The sequence below is a fragment of the Prunus mume genome, linkage group LG2 (genome assembly GCF_029339155.1).
Source record: "Prunus mume cultivar Tortuosa linkage group LG2, ASM2933915v1, whole genome shotgun sequence".
In the NCBI taxonomy this organism is placed as follows: Eukaryota; Viridiplantae; Streptophyta; class Magnoliopsida; order Rosales; family Rosaceae; genus Prunus; species Prunus mume.
In genome coordinates this window covers 29,975,576-29,995,446 of record NC_142699.1, presented here as the reverse complement: position 1 = coordinate 29,995,446, position 19,871 = coordinate 29,975,576, and the positions used below count along the sequence as shown (strand labels likewise).

The 19,871-nt window shown below is 33.7% G+C and overlaps 1 protein-coding gene across 1 annotated transcript; it reads left to right on the top strand.

Moving 5' to 3' along the window:
- The first annotated feature begins 873 nt into the window (after nucleotides 1–873).
- PFD1 (PREFOLDIN 1) lies at nucleotides 874–3,633 on the top strand. Its single transcript, XM_008225710.2, has 6 exons — nucleotides 874–1,021; nucleotides 1,105–1,158; nucleotides 1,259–1,364; nucleotides 1,489–1,495; nucleotides 1,616–1,700; nucleotides 3,308–3,633. The coding sequence occupies exons 1-6, from the start codon at nucleotides 998–1,000 to the stop codon at nucleotides 3,419–3,421; spliced, it is 390 nt and encodes a 129-aa protein (XP_008223932.1). The 5' UTR covers nucleotides 874–997; the 3' UTR covers nucleotides 3,422–3,633.
- The last annotated feature ends 16,238 nt before the right edge of the window (nucleotides 3,634–19,871 follow it).

Here is a 19,871-nt window from a genome sequence, read left to right as displayed (position 1 = left end):
TTGTATAGTAAGTAATGTGATATTGTCTCATTTTCCCCCTTAGAGTACTTCCACTCATCTGCCATGATAAAAGGCAAATGAAGACAATGGCAATTACGTGAATAGTGTCTACCCTAGCAAATTTTTTTTTAATGCATTTTCACTCATTCTTGAACCAAGTCTGTTATTCACATGAGATATAGGAGATGAATTTGTATGAATTTTGGTGTGAGAAGTGAAGAGCATGGTTAGACCAGCATGATGTCAGTAGCAACCTAAGCAATTCTTGCCTTTGGGCTTGCCCAATTTCATGGGGCCCACTTCTTGCTATGACAATTTTTCCTTGACATGTGTTGTTTTTGGAGCCTAGGTTCCCCTTTGCCATGACAAAAAGAGCTGGGTGGAAGTTCTCTTAGTAGGAAGAGAAGAGAAGAGAGAGAATGAGAGTGGTGACACGGCGGTAGGGGAGAGATTGGGTTTCACAGTGTAAAAAGAAATTTTGTTCGGTCTATAATTGTTTGCATAGTTGGTCATTAACCAATCAATCACATGTGATTAAGGAGAATTACTTGATTATGGTTCTAAACTCCTCTAATCACTAACATGATTAAAAGAACGTATGTATAATTATTTCATTGACCAATCAATCATATGTGATTAAGGACAATTACATCATTCCTGTAATCACTAACATGATTAAAAGAGCATTAGTAATTAGGACATTCTCATTTTTACCACCAATAACATTATTACACGTGTCATTATTTTATAATATTGAGATGGTTCTTGATTATTGGGTTAATAAATGCAAGAACAGAATGCGTGTTTGGTTGCATGTTGAATAAATAACAAACCCGACCCACTATCTAAGAATTACTGGGCTTAATTAATAATTTGGGCTTTTGATGGCCAAACCCGACCAAATACCCAAAAACCCACACCAAGTCACTGACGAGTTCAGATTTCAGCATCCCTCAAGCTCTGAGAGCAATAGGTCGAAAGAATCAATCTTGTGAAAATGGCCGACGAAGCCAACAGAGCTGTAAGTTCTTCTTTCTCTTTGTCTCTTGATTTTCCATATTCTCTCGGTTGCTGCTATTTACCAGGATAATCAAATTTTTATAGGCATTCTTTGAGATTCAAGGTCGTATGATTGAGCTCACTGCGAAACTGAAGCAGGTCTTTACCTTATTTATTTATTTATGTATATGATTAATGTCAATATAAATATACATGATGAAAAGTTAACTTATCCAGTGAGAATTGAGATGGGTTTCAGGTGCAGACGCAGATAAGGAACAAAGAAGGAGAAAAGAAGCGTGCTTTTCTAACCCTGGAGGAGCTGCGGCCTTTATCTGATGATGCAAATACTTACAAATCTATAGGTGCTTCATTTCAATCAACCCATTGCCTCAATTGTCAAATTTAATTTGAGAAAAGGACCCATTTTCTTTTGGGATGTTGGGATTTAATTTTGATAATTTTTTTTGGTTTTAATCTGTTTTGCAGGGAGAACGTGAGTTCTGGATTGCCTCTTTTAAGCATGAAAATTAGATGGAATTCAGGTCTTGTTGATTTATGAGTTGCCTGGTACATATATGACTACTCTGATAAACTCGTTGCTCATGGTGGCCAGGTTTGTTTTAGAGCCCAAGTCAGTGTTAGTGAATGAACAGGAACAGAAGCTCAAGGACAGTGAGAGTGCAATTGCCTCACTGCAGGTCTATCTCCACTTTCTTGTGAATTGTGATGGTCTCTTTTCGTTCTTTGTAGTGTGTTTACACCATTTGTTCTGTTTCTTTGTGGAACAAAGTAAATATATTCAATTAACCTTCTTAGAGATACCTCTAGAAAGTTTAGATGTCTAATACTTGATAAAATTTGTTTCATTTATAAAATTCAAAATATGCCGCCATCTGTACATGGACTTGAAGAAACCAGCTCTACCTTATCCGTAGCCCCAATATCCGAACTTATATTACCTTGACGAGTTCTTTTTGCATTCTCCAGACTCCACTGACAACTTATAATCCTTTTAATATCAAGTTAACAAAAAATAAAAAACTTTTTAATATCCCATAATCTTGAATTTTTAGTTTTTCGTAACTTTCTTTTACATTGTTAGACTTTGTTTCAGTTGAATCTGTCAAGTTGAGACATGTGAAAGTAAAAACCTTAAAAGGATTTGCTATGAAGCTTTATATAATATTGTTAGTCATGACAGTGAACAGAAGACTGATGCATTAACTAGGAAAGAGTGGGAACATTGTTATAATTATGTCCTAAGAATGTGTCTAAATACAATTTTCCAAATTTATAGGTGGAAAAACATTGCCTTGCACTTTTAAGAAATTTTTTCAATCCCTAAGACGTGGACATATAGTGCTAATCTTTGTCGTTTTAGAAAGGTGGAGATTTTTTAACTGATACAACTCTACAGCTTTGTTTGTCAGATTTAACCAAAACAACTACTTGGGTTGTAAGGCTTAAGAAGATAATTTTATCTTATGTATGATAGAGAGGTTCAAATTATTGAATTAATTTTGAGAGATAAAGCTTCTAATAAAGTAGTATTCCATTGTCTTAAATTTTTAATTTTTAATTTCAAAATTGTAGGAAATGCCAAAAAATACTTCTTTTTACGAGTGAGCTGAACTGTGCTAATCCTTTCCCCCCTAACTTGTCTTCACCTCAAAAGTGCCAGTCAAACCTATAATTTTCGTTAGTTAATCAGGTATAGATTTGAGGCTTAAGTCAAGATGAGGTTCATGACTCATGACTTGTGTTGTGGGTGATTCCCAAATTTCTGCATTTCTTTGTTCGTGGAATTTTATTTATTTATTTTTTGCTTTTGGAGAGGGTAAAAGAGCAAGAACTTTATGGAATTGTTGTGCAATGGCTATAAATTGAACGAACACATTTTTTTGGAAAGTTATAGGGGTGGGGAAGTGGAGTGTTTGTGGGATAATGTGCTTGGTCATCATTGTAGGCTTCAATTCGCTGGGATTTTCTATTTTTTCATATTCATGCAGAGTGGAAGGCGGCAGTCTCAAAACTTTTATTTGTTAGCTGAGCTGTTATGAAATGTTTTTGAGTTTGTTTTAGACGTTTTTGTTGTTAGTTGCTGGTTGGTTGAGACATTGCATGTGTTCTAGTGTAGCTTGTCCTATGTTTGTACTTTTAATCTTTATGGATAAAATAAATTAAATCCTTCTGTTTCTGAAGAAAAATAATATGAAGATCATGTTTACGTGGTACTTTTAAGATGAAACATTTTCTCTTCTGGACTTCGGCAGAAGTAAAATTATTTCTTTTGTGCTTTGGACAGATCTCAAAGGAATATATTGAGAAACAGGTTGCTGAGGTGGAGAACAACTTGAGGGAGCTGTTGAACCAAGATCCAGGTCTTGCTCGTCAGATAATGTCCATGAGTGTAATGTAACTTTTGAATTCTTGAAAGTTTTCTGCAGTTATTTTGTTTTGTTTTCCATTTGGACCAACACAAGAAATTTGTAGAATCGATCCGTTTTCCTCTCAACTCGCCACCTTGTTTTACTATAAGGGTACGCTTTTCTTATTTTGTCGTGGATGTATTATAGGTAACATGCTCTAATTTATGAAGATACTTATGCAAGTTCTCTATTTATTTATTAATTGCCTATCCTCGTGTATCTATTTTGCATTACTGAATATTAGGCTGACGATTTACAAGAGCAAGATAACAATTTTGGAAGGGATTAGGTTGATGCTCTACCTGACTTAAATAGCTTTAAAGCTTCTAGTCTTGGCAAACAAAACATTAAATATAGTGTTAGTTCCAATCTTCATCATGATGATAACTGAAACCATTGCTCTAGGACCTTCTGTATGTCTAGTCCTTGCCTTCCCTCCTATACATACTCATCTGAACTAGAGTTTGCTTCAGGTGTGAATGCACATACGTGATTTTTTGCTCTACCGGTCAGTCAACCATTGACCGATAACTGTATTCACGACCCGGATCAACCGGTAGTGCAAAAATCAGGTTGGTGAGATGCTAAGAACAAGAAGACTAGAACAAAACTTGAAGCAACCCTTGATAAAACTTTGATGTCATATGCCCTCTCAATTTGAGTCTCCCTTGTCGTTCCAAAGGTAGCATTTGTCGAAACTTTCAGTTTCATCATTGTACCTGCATGGCCCTCCAGAGTTGATCATCCATGTACAATGCTTGCAATCGTCCCTGTTGTGTATGAAAATGTCAAACCAATGAAATTGGTCAGACCATTTGAAGCTGCAGTAGAATTTGGTGCTCCTCCAATAGTTTGGTCTGAAATGAAACTGGAAGTTGTCTTCATGGTGGAGATTGTGCAACCCTATATCATCATTCTTAGATCTACAATGAACGTCCAGATCCGTCTGTGGGCCCAAAGCATTGATAATTTTAACTTCCGTTGAAACAAAAAAAGAATAAGCCTCACAGATGGTGGTGGTACCGAGTGCAAAAACCAACAATATTATCGTTTGCTTCATATCTCTGTGTGTTTGGATGCGAGAGAGAGGCCTTGAGTTTGAGGGGTGCTGCCTATATATTTATTTATAGGGCAAGAGAGAGTTCACATATGAAAGAAAACGTCTAAAATTACGTATTAGAGTACCATGAATAGAGGCAAATAACTAAAAATAACCCAGGGGATGGGAATAAATGTTTTTATTTTCCGATATATGGTGGATGCCATACCATTTTACAAGTTATTTTAAGTAAGAAATGGACTGCCACAGTTTTTTTATTTTTAATCAAGGAGAAATATACTCCTATAGCCGCAAGGCTATACTATTTATTTGAAACAAAAATGACCCTACTAGTTGCATTAGTTTATATTTTATAAATATTAATTTGCTAGTTTTGACATCTCTAAAGCAGATATTGAAGAGAGAAATTTAGGAGTAAATCAACTTATGTAAAGAGTACAGCCAATTGGCTATACTATTTATATAAAAAAGGACCCCAGTAAAGAACTATACCTTTTTTATTAAAAAAAACTTATCAAGTTTATAGCCGAACGGCTATACTATTTTTTATAATAAAAAACCATAGTATAGCCGCTACGCCCGCCATGCCACGTGTCAAAACAGTATAGCTGCCGGCTATACTATTTTAGTAAATACGTCGTATCACCGCACGACTATACTATTTTTATTATAAAAAATCCGATGCAAAAAACAAAAGGAGAACCAGCGCCTAGCGCCAACGCCCATTTCGCCGCTTGTCAAAAATAGTATAGCCACGCGGTTATACATGTTTTATTAAAAACCCGACTATAATAATAACAAAAAGGACCACCCGCCTGGCCCCTGCAGGTGTAAAAAATAGTATCGCTTCCCGGCTATACTATTTTTAAATAAAACACCGTAGTATAGCCACCCGGCTACACCCTTTTTTTAAAAACAAAACACCGAGTATAACTGCGAGGCTATACTATTTTTAGAAAAAAAAAATTGGCTTCTTAGCAGCCAGAGTTGGTCAGTGCAGAGACGACATCGAATTAGTCGCTGCCCAGAGTTGGAAGGATTATGCAAAACTAATATTTTTGAAGGTCTATGCGTTTGGTTTTTGTAAGTTTTTAGTATTTCTTTATTATTTCCAATCTAATATTTTTCACATACATTATCTTAGTTGCTCATATTTATTTTTCTTAGTTAAAATATGCTTCTCTTTCAGTAGATGAACTGAACAAACGCCATGATTTTTATGAGGATCTTCTCAGGTATTGACAACTACCATGCTACACGGTGTAATTCCCTTTATTGTTCTGTTGACAGCGACCTTAACATATATACTATTGGGTTTTATGTGTCTTCCCAAGTTTCTTGCTTGGTTTTGCTTTCTCTAGATGTGCCGCTGATTGCCAGTGTATTTTTATTTTTAAATATGGTTTGATGTTTTTGTTTTGCATGTTCCCTTTTCCCTCTCTAAATTTTATAGCATTGTTCTTGCTAATTTAATTTTGGTTCTTAATTTCTAAGTTAAGTTCTTTGTGTCAAAGAACCAAATAATAAATAGCATGACCATACAAGAGGTATGCAACACTGCTTGTTCCTATATTGAATGAGAATGGTGCTAATAGTACTAGGAAAGCTCCACAAGAGGTATGCAACTCTGCTCGTTCCTTTACTTTCTCATCAACTGCTGTTTATGTGGTTTATGGTGGAATCCTTGTTGTTATCACTGGGTAAATTCTGTCATAACCTTGAATTTTTTATCAGTATGACACAATTGCTCTCAGCTTTTTTAGAAGTGTACTTTGAAGCTGAGCTGGTACAATTCCTAGTTTAAATGCTTAGATGTCAAGAAACCGGCCTGCAGTATGATGCCATTTTCAGGTAAGCTTCTTGTAATTGTGTGTTCACTAGCTTTTTTCTGGTAGATAGATGATTTAACATCTGTTTATATTTCTCAGTCATGAGAGAAAACTACTAAATTGCTATGATGAATGTACTTAATTATGCTTATTAAGTTCTGAAAACAAAACCACCACAGCACAGTGTTCATGGATTGAGGTGCCTGGGTTCGACATCACATTTGATAGCTTGTCGCAGCACAACGGTCTATCTCTCCGTCTCTATCTTTTTGCCATGTTCTCTTTGTCATGTTGGCTGAAGATTCTAAATTTGCAGCCACTAGAAGAGAACGTAAAGGCAAAAGTCTTGTAGAAGGACCTACCGTTGCTGATGTGATTACAGGGGAGGGGAATACAACAACTTGAAAAATGTGCAAGAAGGTAGAGCTACGTCAACCCAAGAATAAATTGATGAAGTTCAAATCAAATTAGTAGAATTTGTGAGCTCCTTTATTTCTAATTATAGGTAGGAAGTATGTATGTAATAAAATAAAGATTGGTTGACTATGTAATAACTATTGAATCTTCAAGTTTTATGAAAGAAATAATTTTTGAGTGTATATATTCGTTAATAAAGCATTATAATTGGCTTTCTAGTTAAAATCATTGTATAGAATCATTGGAAACAAAAAACTAAAATGTGATAGATTGGGAACTTATTAGACGTCATATTTAAAGATAATAAAACGATGGTTTTATTGGAAAAATTGTTGTCTATACATATAATCAATGACCGTTGTTAACACAATACCGTCTCCATTTTTAAAACAATACTGTCATCTTTATATACAATCAACGACAGTTTTTAACAACATACTGATGTCTTTACCCATAAACAACGGCAGTCTTTACATCATAACAACGACGGTCATTGCTAAAAACCGTCGTCTTTACAGATAAACAATGACGGTAAAAAGATGTTGTAGTTTGATATTTCAAAAGATGGTTGTCGATTTAACGACGATTTTTAAAGCATCACAACGATGGTGGATCCCTGTCATCTATTTCATTTAGAAGAAGAAGAAGAAGAAGAAGAAGAAGAAGAAGAGAGAGAGAGAGAGAGAGAGAGAGAGAGAGAGAGAGAGAGAGAGAGAGAGAGAGAGAGAAACAAGATGGAGAACATGTGGGTTTGTCTGGCAAGATTTTATAATTATCATTATCATGGTGTATGGGTTATGTAATGTATTCTAAAAGTTCTTATTTGTGATAAATGTGAAAATCATGGATTTATTCTAGGGACATTTTAGAAAAAGCAAAAGGAGAGAGAAAAATTTTAAAAGAAGCAAAAATGGATAAAAATGCCCTTATTTATTTTTAGATTTCCTAAGGAATCCAATACATTTGCATGTCTTTGATTTCATACAATTTTTTTTGTGTGTGGAGTTTTTGTGAAGTACGTACTATTAATGGAATGAGAACTTCAGTGACGGAGCATCTGAAGGACAAATGTACCAAACAAGGACATTGGGTAGTGAGGCCGATACAATTTTTTTGTGTGTGGAGTTTTTGTGAAGTACTTACTATTCATGGAACATGAGAACTTCAGTGACGGAGCATCCGAAGGATAAATATACCAAACGGGGACATTGGGTAGTGAGGCCGATAAAGGTCACGTGCTGGGTACAATTTGTGAAGGATAACCAAGATATGAAGTAATAATGTGATATGATTTGGATTACGATTTTTTATTATATTTTCTAGAGTGTGTAAAATGACATTGTTTGACTGGCATATTACATAGTCTACTCATTCAGTGGTGCTTTGCTAATCCCTCACCTATTTTGTTTTTCAGATCGATGGCAAGACAAGGACTAAATCGGACAAGTTGGATTAGTTAAGAGTGATAAATTGTTATTTATATCTTGTACACTTGTAAAATTATTTTTATTTTTGTAAGGGAAATGTATTTTAACCAATTTGTCAGTCTTTTTAGTTTATTTTTGTTCAATTCACTCACCTTGATTCAAGAATATTCCTTATTTCCGGATCTAGGCTTGACAATTTTGCGAATTTAATATTTTGAATTGAAATAAGGGGTACAAGAAGAAAATAGAGAAAAAAAGAATAGGGATACAGTTTACTTTTCTTCCACAAAGAGTTGTAGTTTTTTTGGTAACACCCTTTGAGGTTTTCGGTGTTATCACAAAACCTCATGATGTTTTAGAAATTACACGAACACCCTCTAAGGTTTTAAATTACACATACATTCTTTGAGATTTATTTTATTTTTTTCATTTATTTATTTTGCTTTTATGAAATAATCATTTTTGGACAAACAAACAACAAAAATAGATTTCGAACCTTTGCCCACATGAATGGAGGGGGAAAAGCTCAACCAGTTGAGATATACTGCACTCCAAGCCCCTTGCATTTTTATTTCTTATTAATGAATACAAACTTCACTAACTTTTAAATCTTTTCAAATCCTATTAAAAAACGTTACTTCATGGAACTTAGACCATAAAAGAACATTATTCATGAATGGATAACTAGAACACAATGTAGATGAATCCTGGATAAGACTGTAACAACTAGGGGTGGGCTCGATTTGGGTTGGTTCGGTTTTGGGCTCAACCCGAACACTGAACCGTAGGCCTTGGTTTGGCTATTTTGAAAACCGAAACCAAACCATAATTGATGAAAACCGACCACTTCGGTAACTGGACTTGGTGGTTTGGTTTGGTTTAATTTCAGTTTTTTGGCTTTCTGAGAGAGAGAGAGAGAGAGAGAGAGAGAGAGAGAGAGAGAGAGAGAGAGAGAGAAGAAATAAAAGCGATGGAGAGGAGAAGAAGAAAAAAGAGAGAGGGAGAGATGGAGAAGAAGAAGAAGAAGAGGAGAAAAAGAAAAGATAGAGAAGAATGAAAAAATAAGAAGAGGGAGACGGGGAGAGGGAGTGAAGACAGACGTAAGAAGAAGGAGAAAAAAAAATAGAGAGAGAGGGACTGATGAAGACAAGACAAACGGAGAGATTGAGAGAGAAGAAAAAGAAAAAATTGAAACTGTGTATTTTATTTCTATATATATATTTCTTATAATAAATTATATACAATATTTTTTTAATATCTTCGGTTCGGTTTGGTTAAACCATGTAGTTTTGAATATTGCAAACCGTACATCATATTTCGATTTGATTTGGATTCAAACTGATGACCAAAAAAAGATTGAAAAAAAACCAAACCAACCCAAACCATCTGTTTGGTTTGGGCGGTTTGACCGAGATACCGATTTGAATGCCCAGCCCTAGTAACAACCATCAGCCGTAGACGCACATCAAATTCTGTTGTTCCATTTAAAGCAATCATCAAAGCTTTGTTGGCCATGATCGAACCTACATGGACCATCATGCTTGACCATCCACAAACATAAATCATATGCATCCCTCTTGTGTTTGTAAACGTCGAACCATTCAATTCGGGATGGCCACACAAAGCTCCATCTTTGCTTGTATTTTTGTATGTTGAGACACATTTAGTGTGTGGGATGCGTAGAAATATATAGGGCAGGAGTGTTCTAGAGACATCTACACATACCTAATATATTCATCCTTTTTCTTTCATAGGTTATATCTTTTCATTGACAAGATATATATATATATATATATATTTGGGTACAATACTATAAATGCTTTTTTTTCTTTCTTTTTTTCTTGTTTTTTGGTCAAGAGGAGAATCCTCAACATATTCTATTACCATAACATAAGATGTAAAATTACAGAAATCCATGGAGGAGATATCATATATATAGTTTCCAAAAGCTGCATTGGAATTTGTGTTGGCGAGTTCTTACTTAGTTAGAATTTTGTTTCCTTACTATTTAGAATTTTGATTTCTTACCCATTTATCTAGTCTTATTACAAGTTAGATTTATTTCCTATTGTAATTTATACTTATTTTCTAGGGAGTTTCACTAAAACACCCAAAATGGAGGTTGAAATTATAAAAAAACCCAACACCCAAAACACTTTATAAACACACCCAAAACCCATCATTACACACACTCAAAACCCATTTATAAACACACCCAAAAAGTTGACTTTGGGGTTGATTTTGGGTGTGTTTCTATGTTTAAATAGTGCTTGAGTTTTTTTATAAATACATGTCTAGGATTTGGTTTATTTATAAATTTGTATATTTTCTATTGTAATTTGGATTTATTTCTTATTTTATTTAGGGTTGTACTTCTTTATAAATACATCCATATTGGAGAAGAATAATAATATGAGTATATATGAGCATATTTGAATATTTGCCCTACTTTGTTTGACAATTTGTATTTAGACTATTAGGTAATATTTTTCTTGGTTTAGTTCAAACTCTATCTTTTTATGCTTCACTCTCGTAAGCTTTCTCTCAAGCATCTCTGTTGCATGCATTATACTTAAAATCCAGCCACTAGATTATTTCAAGGATACTTTTTTTTGTTAAGACTTCACTAATAAGTTGACTAAAATAATAGTTATTGTTTGTTTTGTATTTTGAAGAAAGAATAATGCTACTCTTATTACATTTGTATACCACCTTATGTGGCAAATGAGATGGACAACCACATTAATTAAAATTATTTAATATTTTCTTTTCTTTTATAATTTATGAACACTTAAAAAAAAAAAACTGTTAATTAAACTTCTTTATTAAAATAAACCTCATTGATTTAATTGATGTTGCATATTATATGGACATGCCACATCATGTGGTATAGAAATATGGGATAAAAATATGGTAAGTGTAGCATTACTCTTGAAGAAAAATTATTTTTTGAATTTTATGCCGTGAATTTTTGTTGTTGTTTCCCTTTTATGTTGCATATCTACTTGTCATCCTTGTTTTCCTTTTGTTTAAATGTATGTTAAATATTGTGTAAATAATTTTATGAGTTTATGCTTCATATGTGTTGTTTGTACTGTTTAAATTTGTTGCTAAATTGATCATTTTAGGTGGTCTCCAGTTTTTTGGTTGCTAGGTTTGTCTGATCCCAGTTTTTCTTACATTTAGTATGTTTCTTGTATTAAGTAATTTTTATACAATGGAATAACTTCATTAGCAACAGGCAAACACAAAGTACGCCAAAAAATAATCAACAGTAGGAGGAGCCATAGAGTGGCCTCATTAAATTCTTGCCACAAAAAAACAACCAAAGTAGATAAATTCAGTCAAGGAAAAAGAGTATCACAACTCCTCCAACGAACATTTTAAGTCATCTGTGTTGAGAGTGTTTGTCCCACATTGAAATGTTAAGGGACTTAGCCTGGGTTTATAAGGAGTTGGGCTAACACTCTCAACAATTTGATGGAGTTATGTTTAATATTTTATATAATCAAAATAATTTTGTATTTTACATTTATATTAAAAATATTTAATTAGATTAAACTTAACGATAAATGTTTCATATTTCATTATTGTATTTTTTTTTTCATTGGTGAGTGATATGCTTTATATCCAAATATTATTTATCAACAATGAAAAATATAGTGTGTACATAGGTTGCCACTATTGAATAAGTTCCCAATTAGGGGAGGAACTAGAAGAAAAAAACTCATATTTTTTTGTAAAAATAATAAATATATTTTTAAAGTGTTAAGGCAAACTGAAAAGAAATACTGTACATTTGGGGGGCAGGCCACGTGAGGCCTACCGGTGGGTTTCTTAATGCATATTGTTTTTTTTTAAAAAGAGTTATTTATAGTAACACTCTTTGAAATTTTCGGTGTTATCACAAAATTCTTTAAAGTTCTGGAAATTACACAAACATCCTCTAAAGTTTTAAATTGTTCTCAAAAAACCTCTTTTCGTTGATTTTTCGTTCAAAGATTGATGATTTTATGTATATAAAATCATCAATATGGTGAAAATTACACAGAGAACCCAAGAGTCTCTGTGACTTATTCCGAACATAAAAAACCACAAAAAGGATGGTGGTGGAAATCTGAGGCCGAGACATAGCCGCCTGTTATGGTTGGAGGAAAATCATAACAAAACGAAGACAAATAGGGAAAACCTTTTGTCTCTGAAAATGAGGGAAGAAGAGAGGGAGGAAGAGAAGAGGGGAGAGGGGAGAGGGGAGAAGGGAGGAAGAACAGTGGCTTCCTCCCCCTCAAAATGAAAACGACTCTAGGAGCGTTTTTAGGAGAGGGGGGCTAGGGTTTGGTATTAAGAATATTATGGGGTTTAGGAGGGTTTTGTCATCTAAGCACAATATTAAATCTCAAAACATAAAATACTCTATAAAAGTGAGAAATAAACGGTAAAAGCCACATGAAATATTACCAAATAAAAATTACAAAATACATGAATGATTATATATTGATGGTCAAGATCAGATTGGCAGCTAACATGTTTGCTGCTCGATAAATGGATAACTGCAAGATGAGATACACAAATATCTTGGAGAATAGAAGAACACTAAATAATTAGTCCCACGTCATTTCCATTACAGGTGTGCAAGATCCAATTCAATTTTTCCACATTGATCCAATCCAATCCAATTTAATTTTAATTGATTTCAATGATTTGGCGGACTGGATTGATCCCTAATTTCCAAAATCACATAATTGGATTAAATGATGCATTTTCTTGTGAGAATCTTATCAATCCAGTACAATTCAATCTAGTAAATTTCATACTTATATTTTGCTCGTGTAGGTAATTGTAATTGAAAAGGTTATGAATATTTTAAGTAATTTTTATACAATAAGCAACTAGCAAACACAAAGTACACCAAAAAATAATCAACAGTAAGAGGAGCCATAGAGTGGCCTCATTAATTTCTTGCCACAAAAACCAACCAAAGCAAATAAATCTGGTCAAGGAAAAAGAGTACCCCACAACTCCTCCCAAGAACATTTTAAGTCATTTGATGGAGTTATGTTTAATATTTTATATAATCAAAATAATTTTATCTAGCATTTCATTTATATTTTACATTTATGTTAAATATGTTTGATTATATTAAATTTAATGATAAATGTTTCATATTTCATTATTGTCTTTTTTCATTGGTGAGTGATATGCTTTATATCCAAATATTATTTATCAACAATGAAAAATATAGTGTGTACATAGGTTGCCACTATGTATGGAAGCCTTGAATAAGTTCCCAATTGGGGGTGGGACTAGAAGGAAAAAACTTCTCTTTTTTTTTTTAAATATAAAAAATATATTTAAAGAAAATTGAATAGATAATACTGTATATTTGGGGGGCTAATGACCACGTGAGGCCCCTACTGGTGGTTTTCTTATAGGGATGATTATGGATTGAATCTGAGGTGGGTATGTCATTTCTATTCCCATCCTTGTCCCCCATTCTTGCCTTCATACCCGTAATATTCAAATTGGGGATTCCCTATCCCCACCTTTATTGGGGAATGGGTTCCTCGACCCGCCCCATTATGAAAAAAATCAATAAAAAACAACTTTGTTAAACGATAAAAAAAAAATACTATGAGCACAAGACATGTACCAATTCAATTGTTATTAAATAAAAATTAAATATTAATACATGTCGAAACTACATGTCCAAGACATGATCATCATTATAGAGGTAGCATCACCATATATATATAAAATCTAATCGAGGTGGATTCGGTTTGGGGATTAGAATACCAACCCTGCCCCTTCCCGAATACCATACATGAAAAATTCCCCGAACCCGTCCCCATACTTGTTTTTTATCCTTCATACCCAACCAATTAGGGTTGAAGCCCCACGAAGACGGGTCTTCACGGGTAAGGGTACCCTTACCAGCAGGGAAAATTGCCATCTCTTTCTTAATGCATATTGTTTTTAAAAAAAAGAGTTATTTATAGTAACACCCTATGAGGTTTTCGATGTTATTACAAAACTCCATGAAGTTTTTGAAATTACACAAACACCCTATAAGGTTTTAAATTTTTCACACAAAATCCATTTCAGTTGATTTTTCGTTCAAAGATTGATTATTTTATATATAAAAAAATTCTACAAATGACAAAGTTTGCTTTTGAGATTAGATTGCACACACATTCATTGAGGTTTATGCTGTCATTTGCATTTTGTTATGTTTTTTTGTTTTTATGAAATCATCATTTTTGGACAAACAATCAGCAAAAAGGAGTTTTGAACCTTTGTCCACATTGGTAGAGGTGGAAAAACTCAACCAACTGAGGTATAACGCACTAGCCAGCCCCTTGCATTTTTATTTCTTATTAATGAATATAAACTTCACTCACTTTTAGATCCTTTCGAATCTTATAAAAAAACATCAATTCATGAACTCATCCCCAAAAAGAACATTAATTTGTGGATGCATAACTAGAACACAACTTAGAGGAATCCTTGACAAGACTGTAACAACCATCAGCCGTATACACACATCAAATTTTATTGTTCCATTTATAGCAATCAGCAAAGCTCTTGCTATAACGATTGTACCTACATGGACCGTGAGGCTTGACCATCCACAAACAATACAACAGTTCATCCCTCTGGTGTTTGTAAATGTCGAACCATTCAATTCGGGATGGCCACGTAAAGCTGCAGTAGAATTGTGTAGTTCCCCAAATGTTGGGCTTGAATTCAAACTCATAGGTATCATTGTAGTGAATTAGGTGAACGCCAAGATCGTCTTCTTTGGATTTACAATGAACGAGAACATCCGACTTTCGAACCAAACCATTGATAATTCCACAAAGAGTACCTTCACAAATGGTAATCAGTGCAAAAATCAACGATATGATGATGATCCATCGCTCCATTTTTGCTTGTATTTTTGTATGTTGAGACACATTTAGTGTGTGGGATGCGTAGAAATTTATAGGGCAAGAGTGTTCCGGAGACATCCACACTACCTAATATTCGTTAGAATATGGAAGTTGTCCAAGTTTTACTATTCATCCTTTTTCTTTCGTAGGTTATATATTTTCTTTTCATTGACAAGATATCTTTTTTTGTTGTAGAATACTATAAATGCTTCTTCTTTTTTTAACTTTGTTTTTATTTTTATTAGTGAAAGATAATTCTCTTTGGAAATTTCTATAAATGCTTGTATACTAGTGAAATTTTAATCTGAAAAGAACATATAATATGTAAACTTACAGAATACATGAATGTTCATATATGGATGGCCAAGATCAGCTAAATTGTTAGCTACTATATTTGCCACTCGATAAATACGGATAGTTGTTAGAGGAGATATATATCAACTCTTATACCAACTATGGCAATCCAAGTCATTGCCACATCCTTCATTTTATTTTATCTTATTTTATTTGGTTAATTTGTATTAATTTATATAACTTTTATATGTTTATATCTTCAATAGACATCTTTCATCCATTGAATGCAGCCACGACCTAAGAACACCATCCATTGCCGCTCTACAGCTCTTTCATAAGGCCATCTCCAACCCATAAGGCCAAACCCAAATAAATCCTAAATTATAGCCTAATTCCTCTTCAAACTCATGAATTAATGTTGCTTGGTACTGGCGATGGGTTGGGTGACTGCAACAAGGACAACAATGGTCCTAAAGTTGAAGATTGGGTGGGATGGCACTCGTTTGGTTGCTGATGTTTCTCTTTCATGATTAATGAAAAAAATCTTTTCCTTTCTAGAAAAAAAGAAAAAAAAAGGTTTGCATATATTTCTTTTCATTTTCAATTTTTATGTCGTTGTTACCACCACATTAACTTGGAAATGACCATCACCATCCTCGTTGATGCCACCATCCCTACTAACATCATGGCCATTGCCACCACCACCGCCTTACCATGGCCATTGCCACCACCACCACCATCATCACCACTTTCTAAACAATTGAGGAAATTATAATTTGGGCCAATTGAAACTATTTGTAAACAATGGAATTTGATTATAAACAGTTAAAACTAAACCTAGGTCAAACTAAGGGCATAAAATTTTATTTCCCCTTTGAACAAATTTGTCTATGGTTTTATAATAAATAAGTAAAACAAATATCCCACTTCTCTTTTAACTACTTACATTCTGTTTGTTGGAAATTGTATATTCCCACTTCTTTTTTGTCCACTATATACTCCCGTATATGTTATAGTAAAAAGTATTATAAAATAAAAGGAATTGTAAGTGGACAAAAGGGAAATAGATCATTAGCACCCAAAAAAAATTGCCAAACGTTTTTCCGGTTAAATGTGCAATAATTTTTCCTCAGTTTTTATGGGCGAATTAAGGGCATGGGTTTCTCAATTTAACGCGCATATGAAACAAGAGAGAAAATGAGGGAGAAAAATAATGGATTAACCAAGGAAATCCATGGAGGAGATAGAGACTATGTTGACTTCTCTCATGCCTCTCATAATCTAGAGATATTATTCACCTTTACTTCAGTACGCTTTGAGGGTACTGGTTTTCTTAATGCAAATTTCTTTTTGTCTTTTTGTATTTTTTTTGGGAGTTTACACCCAAAACACTTTATAAACACACCCAAAACCCATCATTACACACACTCAAAACCCATTTATAAACACACCCAAAAAATATACAATTGTTGATGTTGGGGTTGATTTTGGGTGTGTTTCTATGTTTAAATAGTGCTTGGATTTTTTTATAAATACATGTCTAGAATTGGGTTTATTTATAAATTTGTATTTTTTTTTGGGGACTGCCAATGCATATTTATTTTACTACAAAAAATGTTATGGTAGTGGTACCGAAATTGCCTAATGGATATATCTAAGATGTCATGCACTCAGAAAAAAAAAAAAAAAAAAACCAAAAAAAACAGAAAGAGAAAGAGAAGTCAAAACAAAACATTTATTCATGAATGGAAAGTTAGAACACAACTTAGAGCAACCCTTGATCAAGTTGTAAAATGCACATCAAATTTTCTTGTTCCAGGAATGACATTGATCAAAGCTCTCGGAGGCATAATTATACATGCATGGTCCTCCAGTTTTGACAATCCACGTACAAAACTTGCAATCATCCCTGCTGTGTTTGAAAATGTCGAACCACTGAATTTGTTTTGGCCACACAAAGCTGCAGTAGAATTGTGTACTTCCCCAAAAGTTGGGCCTAAACTGAAACTGAAAGCTAGTGTTGTACTGGAGTTGACGAGCACCAAGATCATCGTCTTTGGATTTACAATGAACGTTAACATCTGCCGGTGGTTCCAAACGATTGATAATTTTAACATGCGTTATACCCCAAAATTTACCCTCACACATGGTAATGAATGCAAAAATCAGTAACAAAATGATCAATTTGTCCATCTTTGTATGTATTTTGTATGTTGAGACACATTGGTTATGTGGGATGCCCAACAATTTATAGGCCAAGACTGCTTTGGAGAGATTCACACATAGAATAGAAGTATCTAGCTAATACATATTAGAATATGCCCCATCAACAATAAATACCATGAATATTGTCCAGTATATGATATTCATGTATGGGTGTCACATCATGCCAACGTTATTTTTGGTAAGAAATATATTGCCACATTCATCCTTTTTCTTTAATAGGTTATCTGTAATTGAAAATACTTTTTTTTTTTGGAGTTTCACTAAAACACCCAAAATGGGGGTTGAAATTATAAAAAAACCCAAGCACTATTTAAACATATAAACACACCCAAAACCCATCATTACATACACTCAAAACCCATTTATAAACACACCCAAAAAGTTGACTTTGGGGTTGATTTTGGGTGTGTTTCTATGTTTGAATAGTGCTTGGGTTTTTTTTATAAATACATGTCTAGTATTGGGTTTATTTATAAATTTGTATTTTTTTTTTCCTTTCAAATCCAAGTAAAATATTAGGGAGTGAGGAATCAAACACATGACCTCGAGTGCAAAAATAAATTAACTTTTTTTTTTCCTTTTTTTTTATAAATGAATATCAATTACAAAGAGAATTCTCTTTGGAAATTTCATATACTATAAATGCTTGTATACAAGTGAAATTTTAATAGGAAAAGAACATATGATGTAAAATTACAGAATGCTTGAATAAGTTCCCAATTAGGGGTGGGACTAGAAGAAAAAAACTTCTCTCTTTTTTTAAATATAATAAATATATTTTTACAGCGTAAAGCAAACTGAATAGATAATACTGTATATTTGGCGGGCTAATGGCCACGTGAGGCCTACTGTTGGTTTTCTTATAGGGATGATAATGGATTGAATCTGAGGTGGGTATGTCATTTCCATTCCCATCCTCGTCCCCTATTCCTGCCTTCAGACTCGTAGTATTCAAATTGGGAATTCCCTATCCTCACCTTCATTGGGGAATGAATTCTCCGACGCCCCATTATGAAAAAAAATAAAAAAAACTACTTTGTTAAACGATAAAAAAAAAAAAAAAATACTATGAGCACAAGATATGTATCAATTCAATTGTTATTAAATAAAAATTAAATATTAATACACGTCAAAACTACATGTCCAAGACATGATCATCATTATAGAGGTAGCATCACCATTTATATAAAATCTAAACGATGCGGGTTCGGGTTGGGGATTAGAATACCAACCCCGCCCCTTCCCGAATACCATACATGAAAAATTCCTTGAACCCGTCCCCATACCTGTTTTTTATGTCGAAGCCCCACAAAGACCGGTCTTCACAGGTAAGAGTACCCTTATCAACAGGGAAAATTGCTATCTCTTTCTTAATGCATATTGTTTTTTAAAAAAAGAGTTATTTATAGTAACACCCTCTGAGGTTTTCAGTGTTATTACAAAACTCCATGACGTTTTTGAAATTACACAAACACCCTATAAGGTTTTAAATTTTTCTCACAAAATCTCTTTCCGTTGATTTTTCGTTTAAAGATTGATTATTTTATATATAAAAAAATTCTACAAATGAGAAAGTTTGCTTTTGAGATTAGATTGCACGTACATTCATTGAGGTTTATGTTGTCATTTGTATTTTTTTATTTTTTTATTTTTATGAAATCATCAACAATCAACAAAAAGGAGTTTTGAACCTTCGTCTACATTGGTAGAGGTGGAAAAACTCAATCAACTGAGGTATAACTGAAATTGGTACTTAGGTGACAAATGGTAGATTTAATTACACAACCAAAACAAAACAACTCAGCAATCTTCACACACTTTAAACCTTGACCAAATACACGTATGACTAGTCAACTGCTAGTCATGAACAATCACAATCAAGAGAACACACAGATCATGCCACAATGTACCTGCAGCCTAGAAGATTACTAGTGACAACCTACGCACTCAAGGACCCATCAATCTAGGCATCCTGTGCTAGCAACAACTATGTGAAAGTGTGTGAAATCATCAAAATCATGCAAACATCAAACAGCAGATAAAGATGACTAGTCAACCATCAAGAACACAAACCCAGAAAAATTACAGATATGCAAAACAGATTTTGTTCACCCAGAAACCCACCATTGGGAAAACTGAGTCATCAACCGACCAGGCAATCCACTACGTAGAAAAAGATTCTTACAAAGGAAATACAACCAAGCTCAAGATTCACCTAGGTCAATTTAGGAATATGAGCAATACCTCCTTTGTGCAAT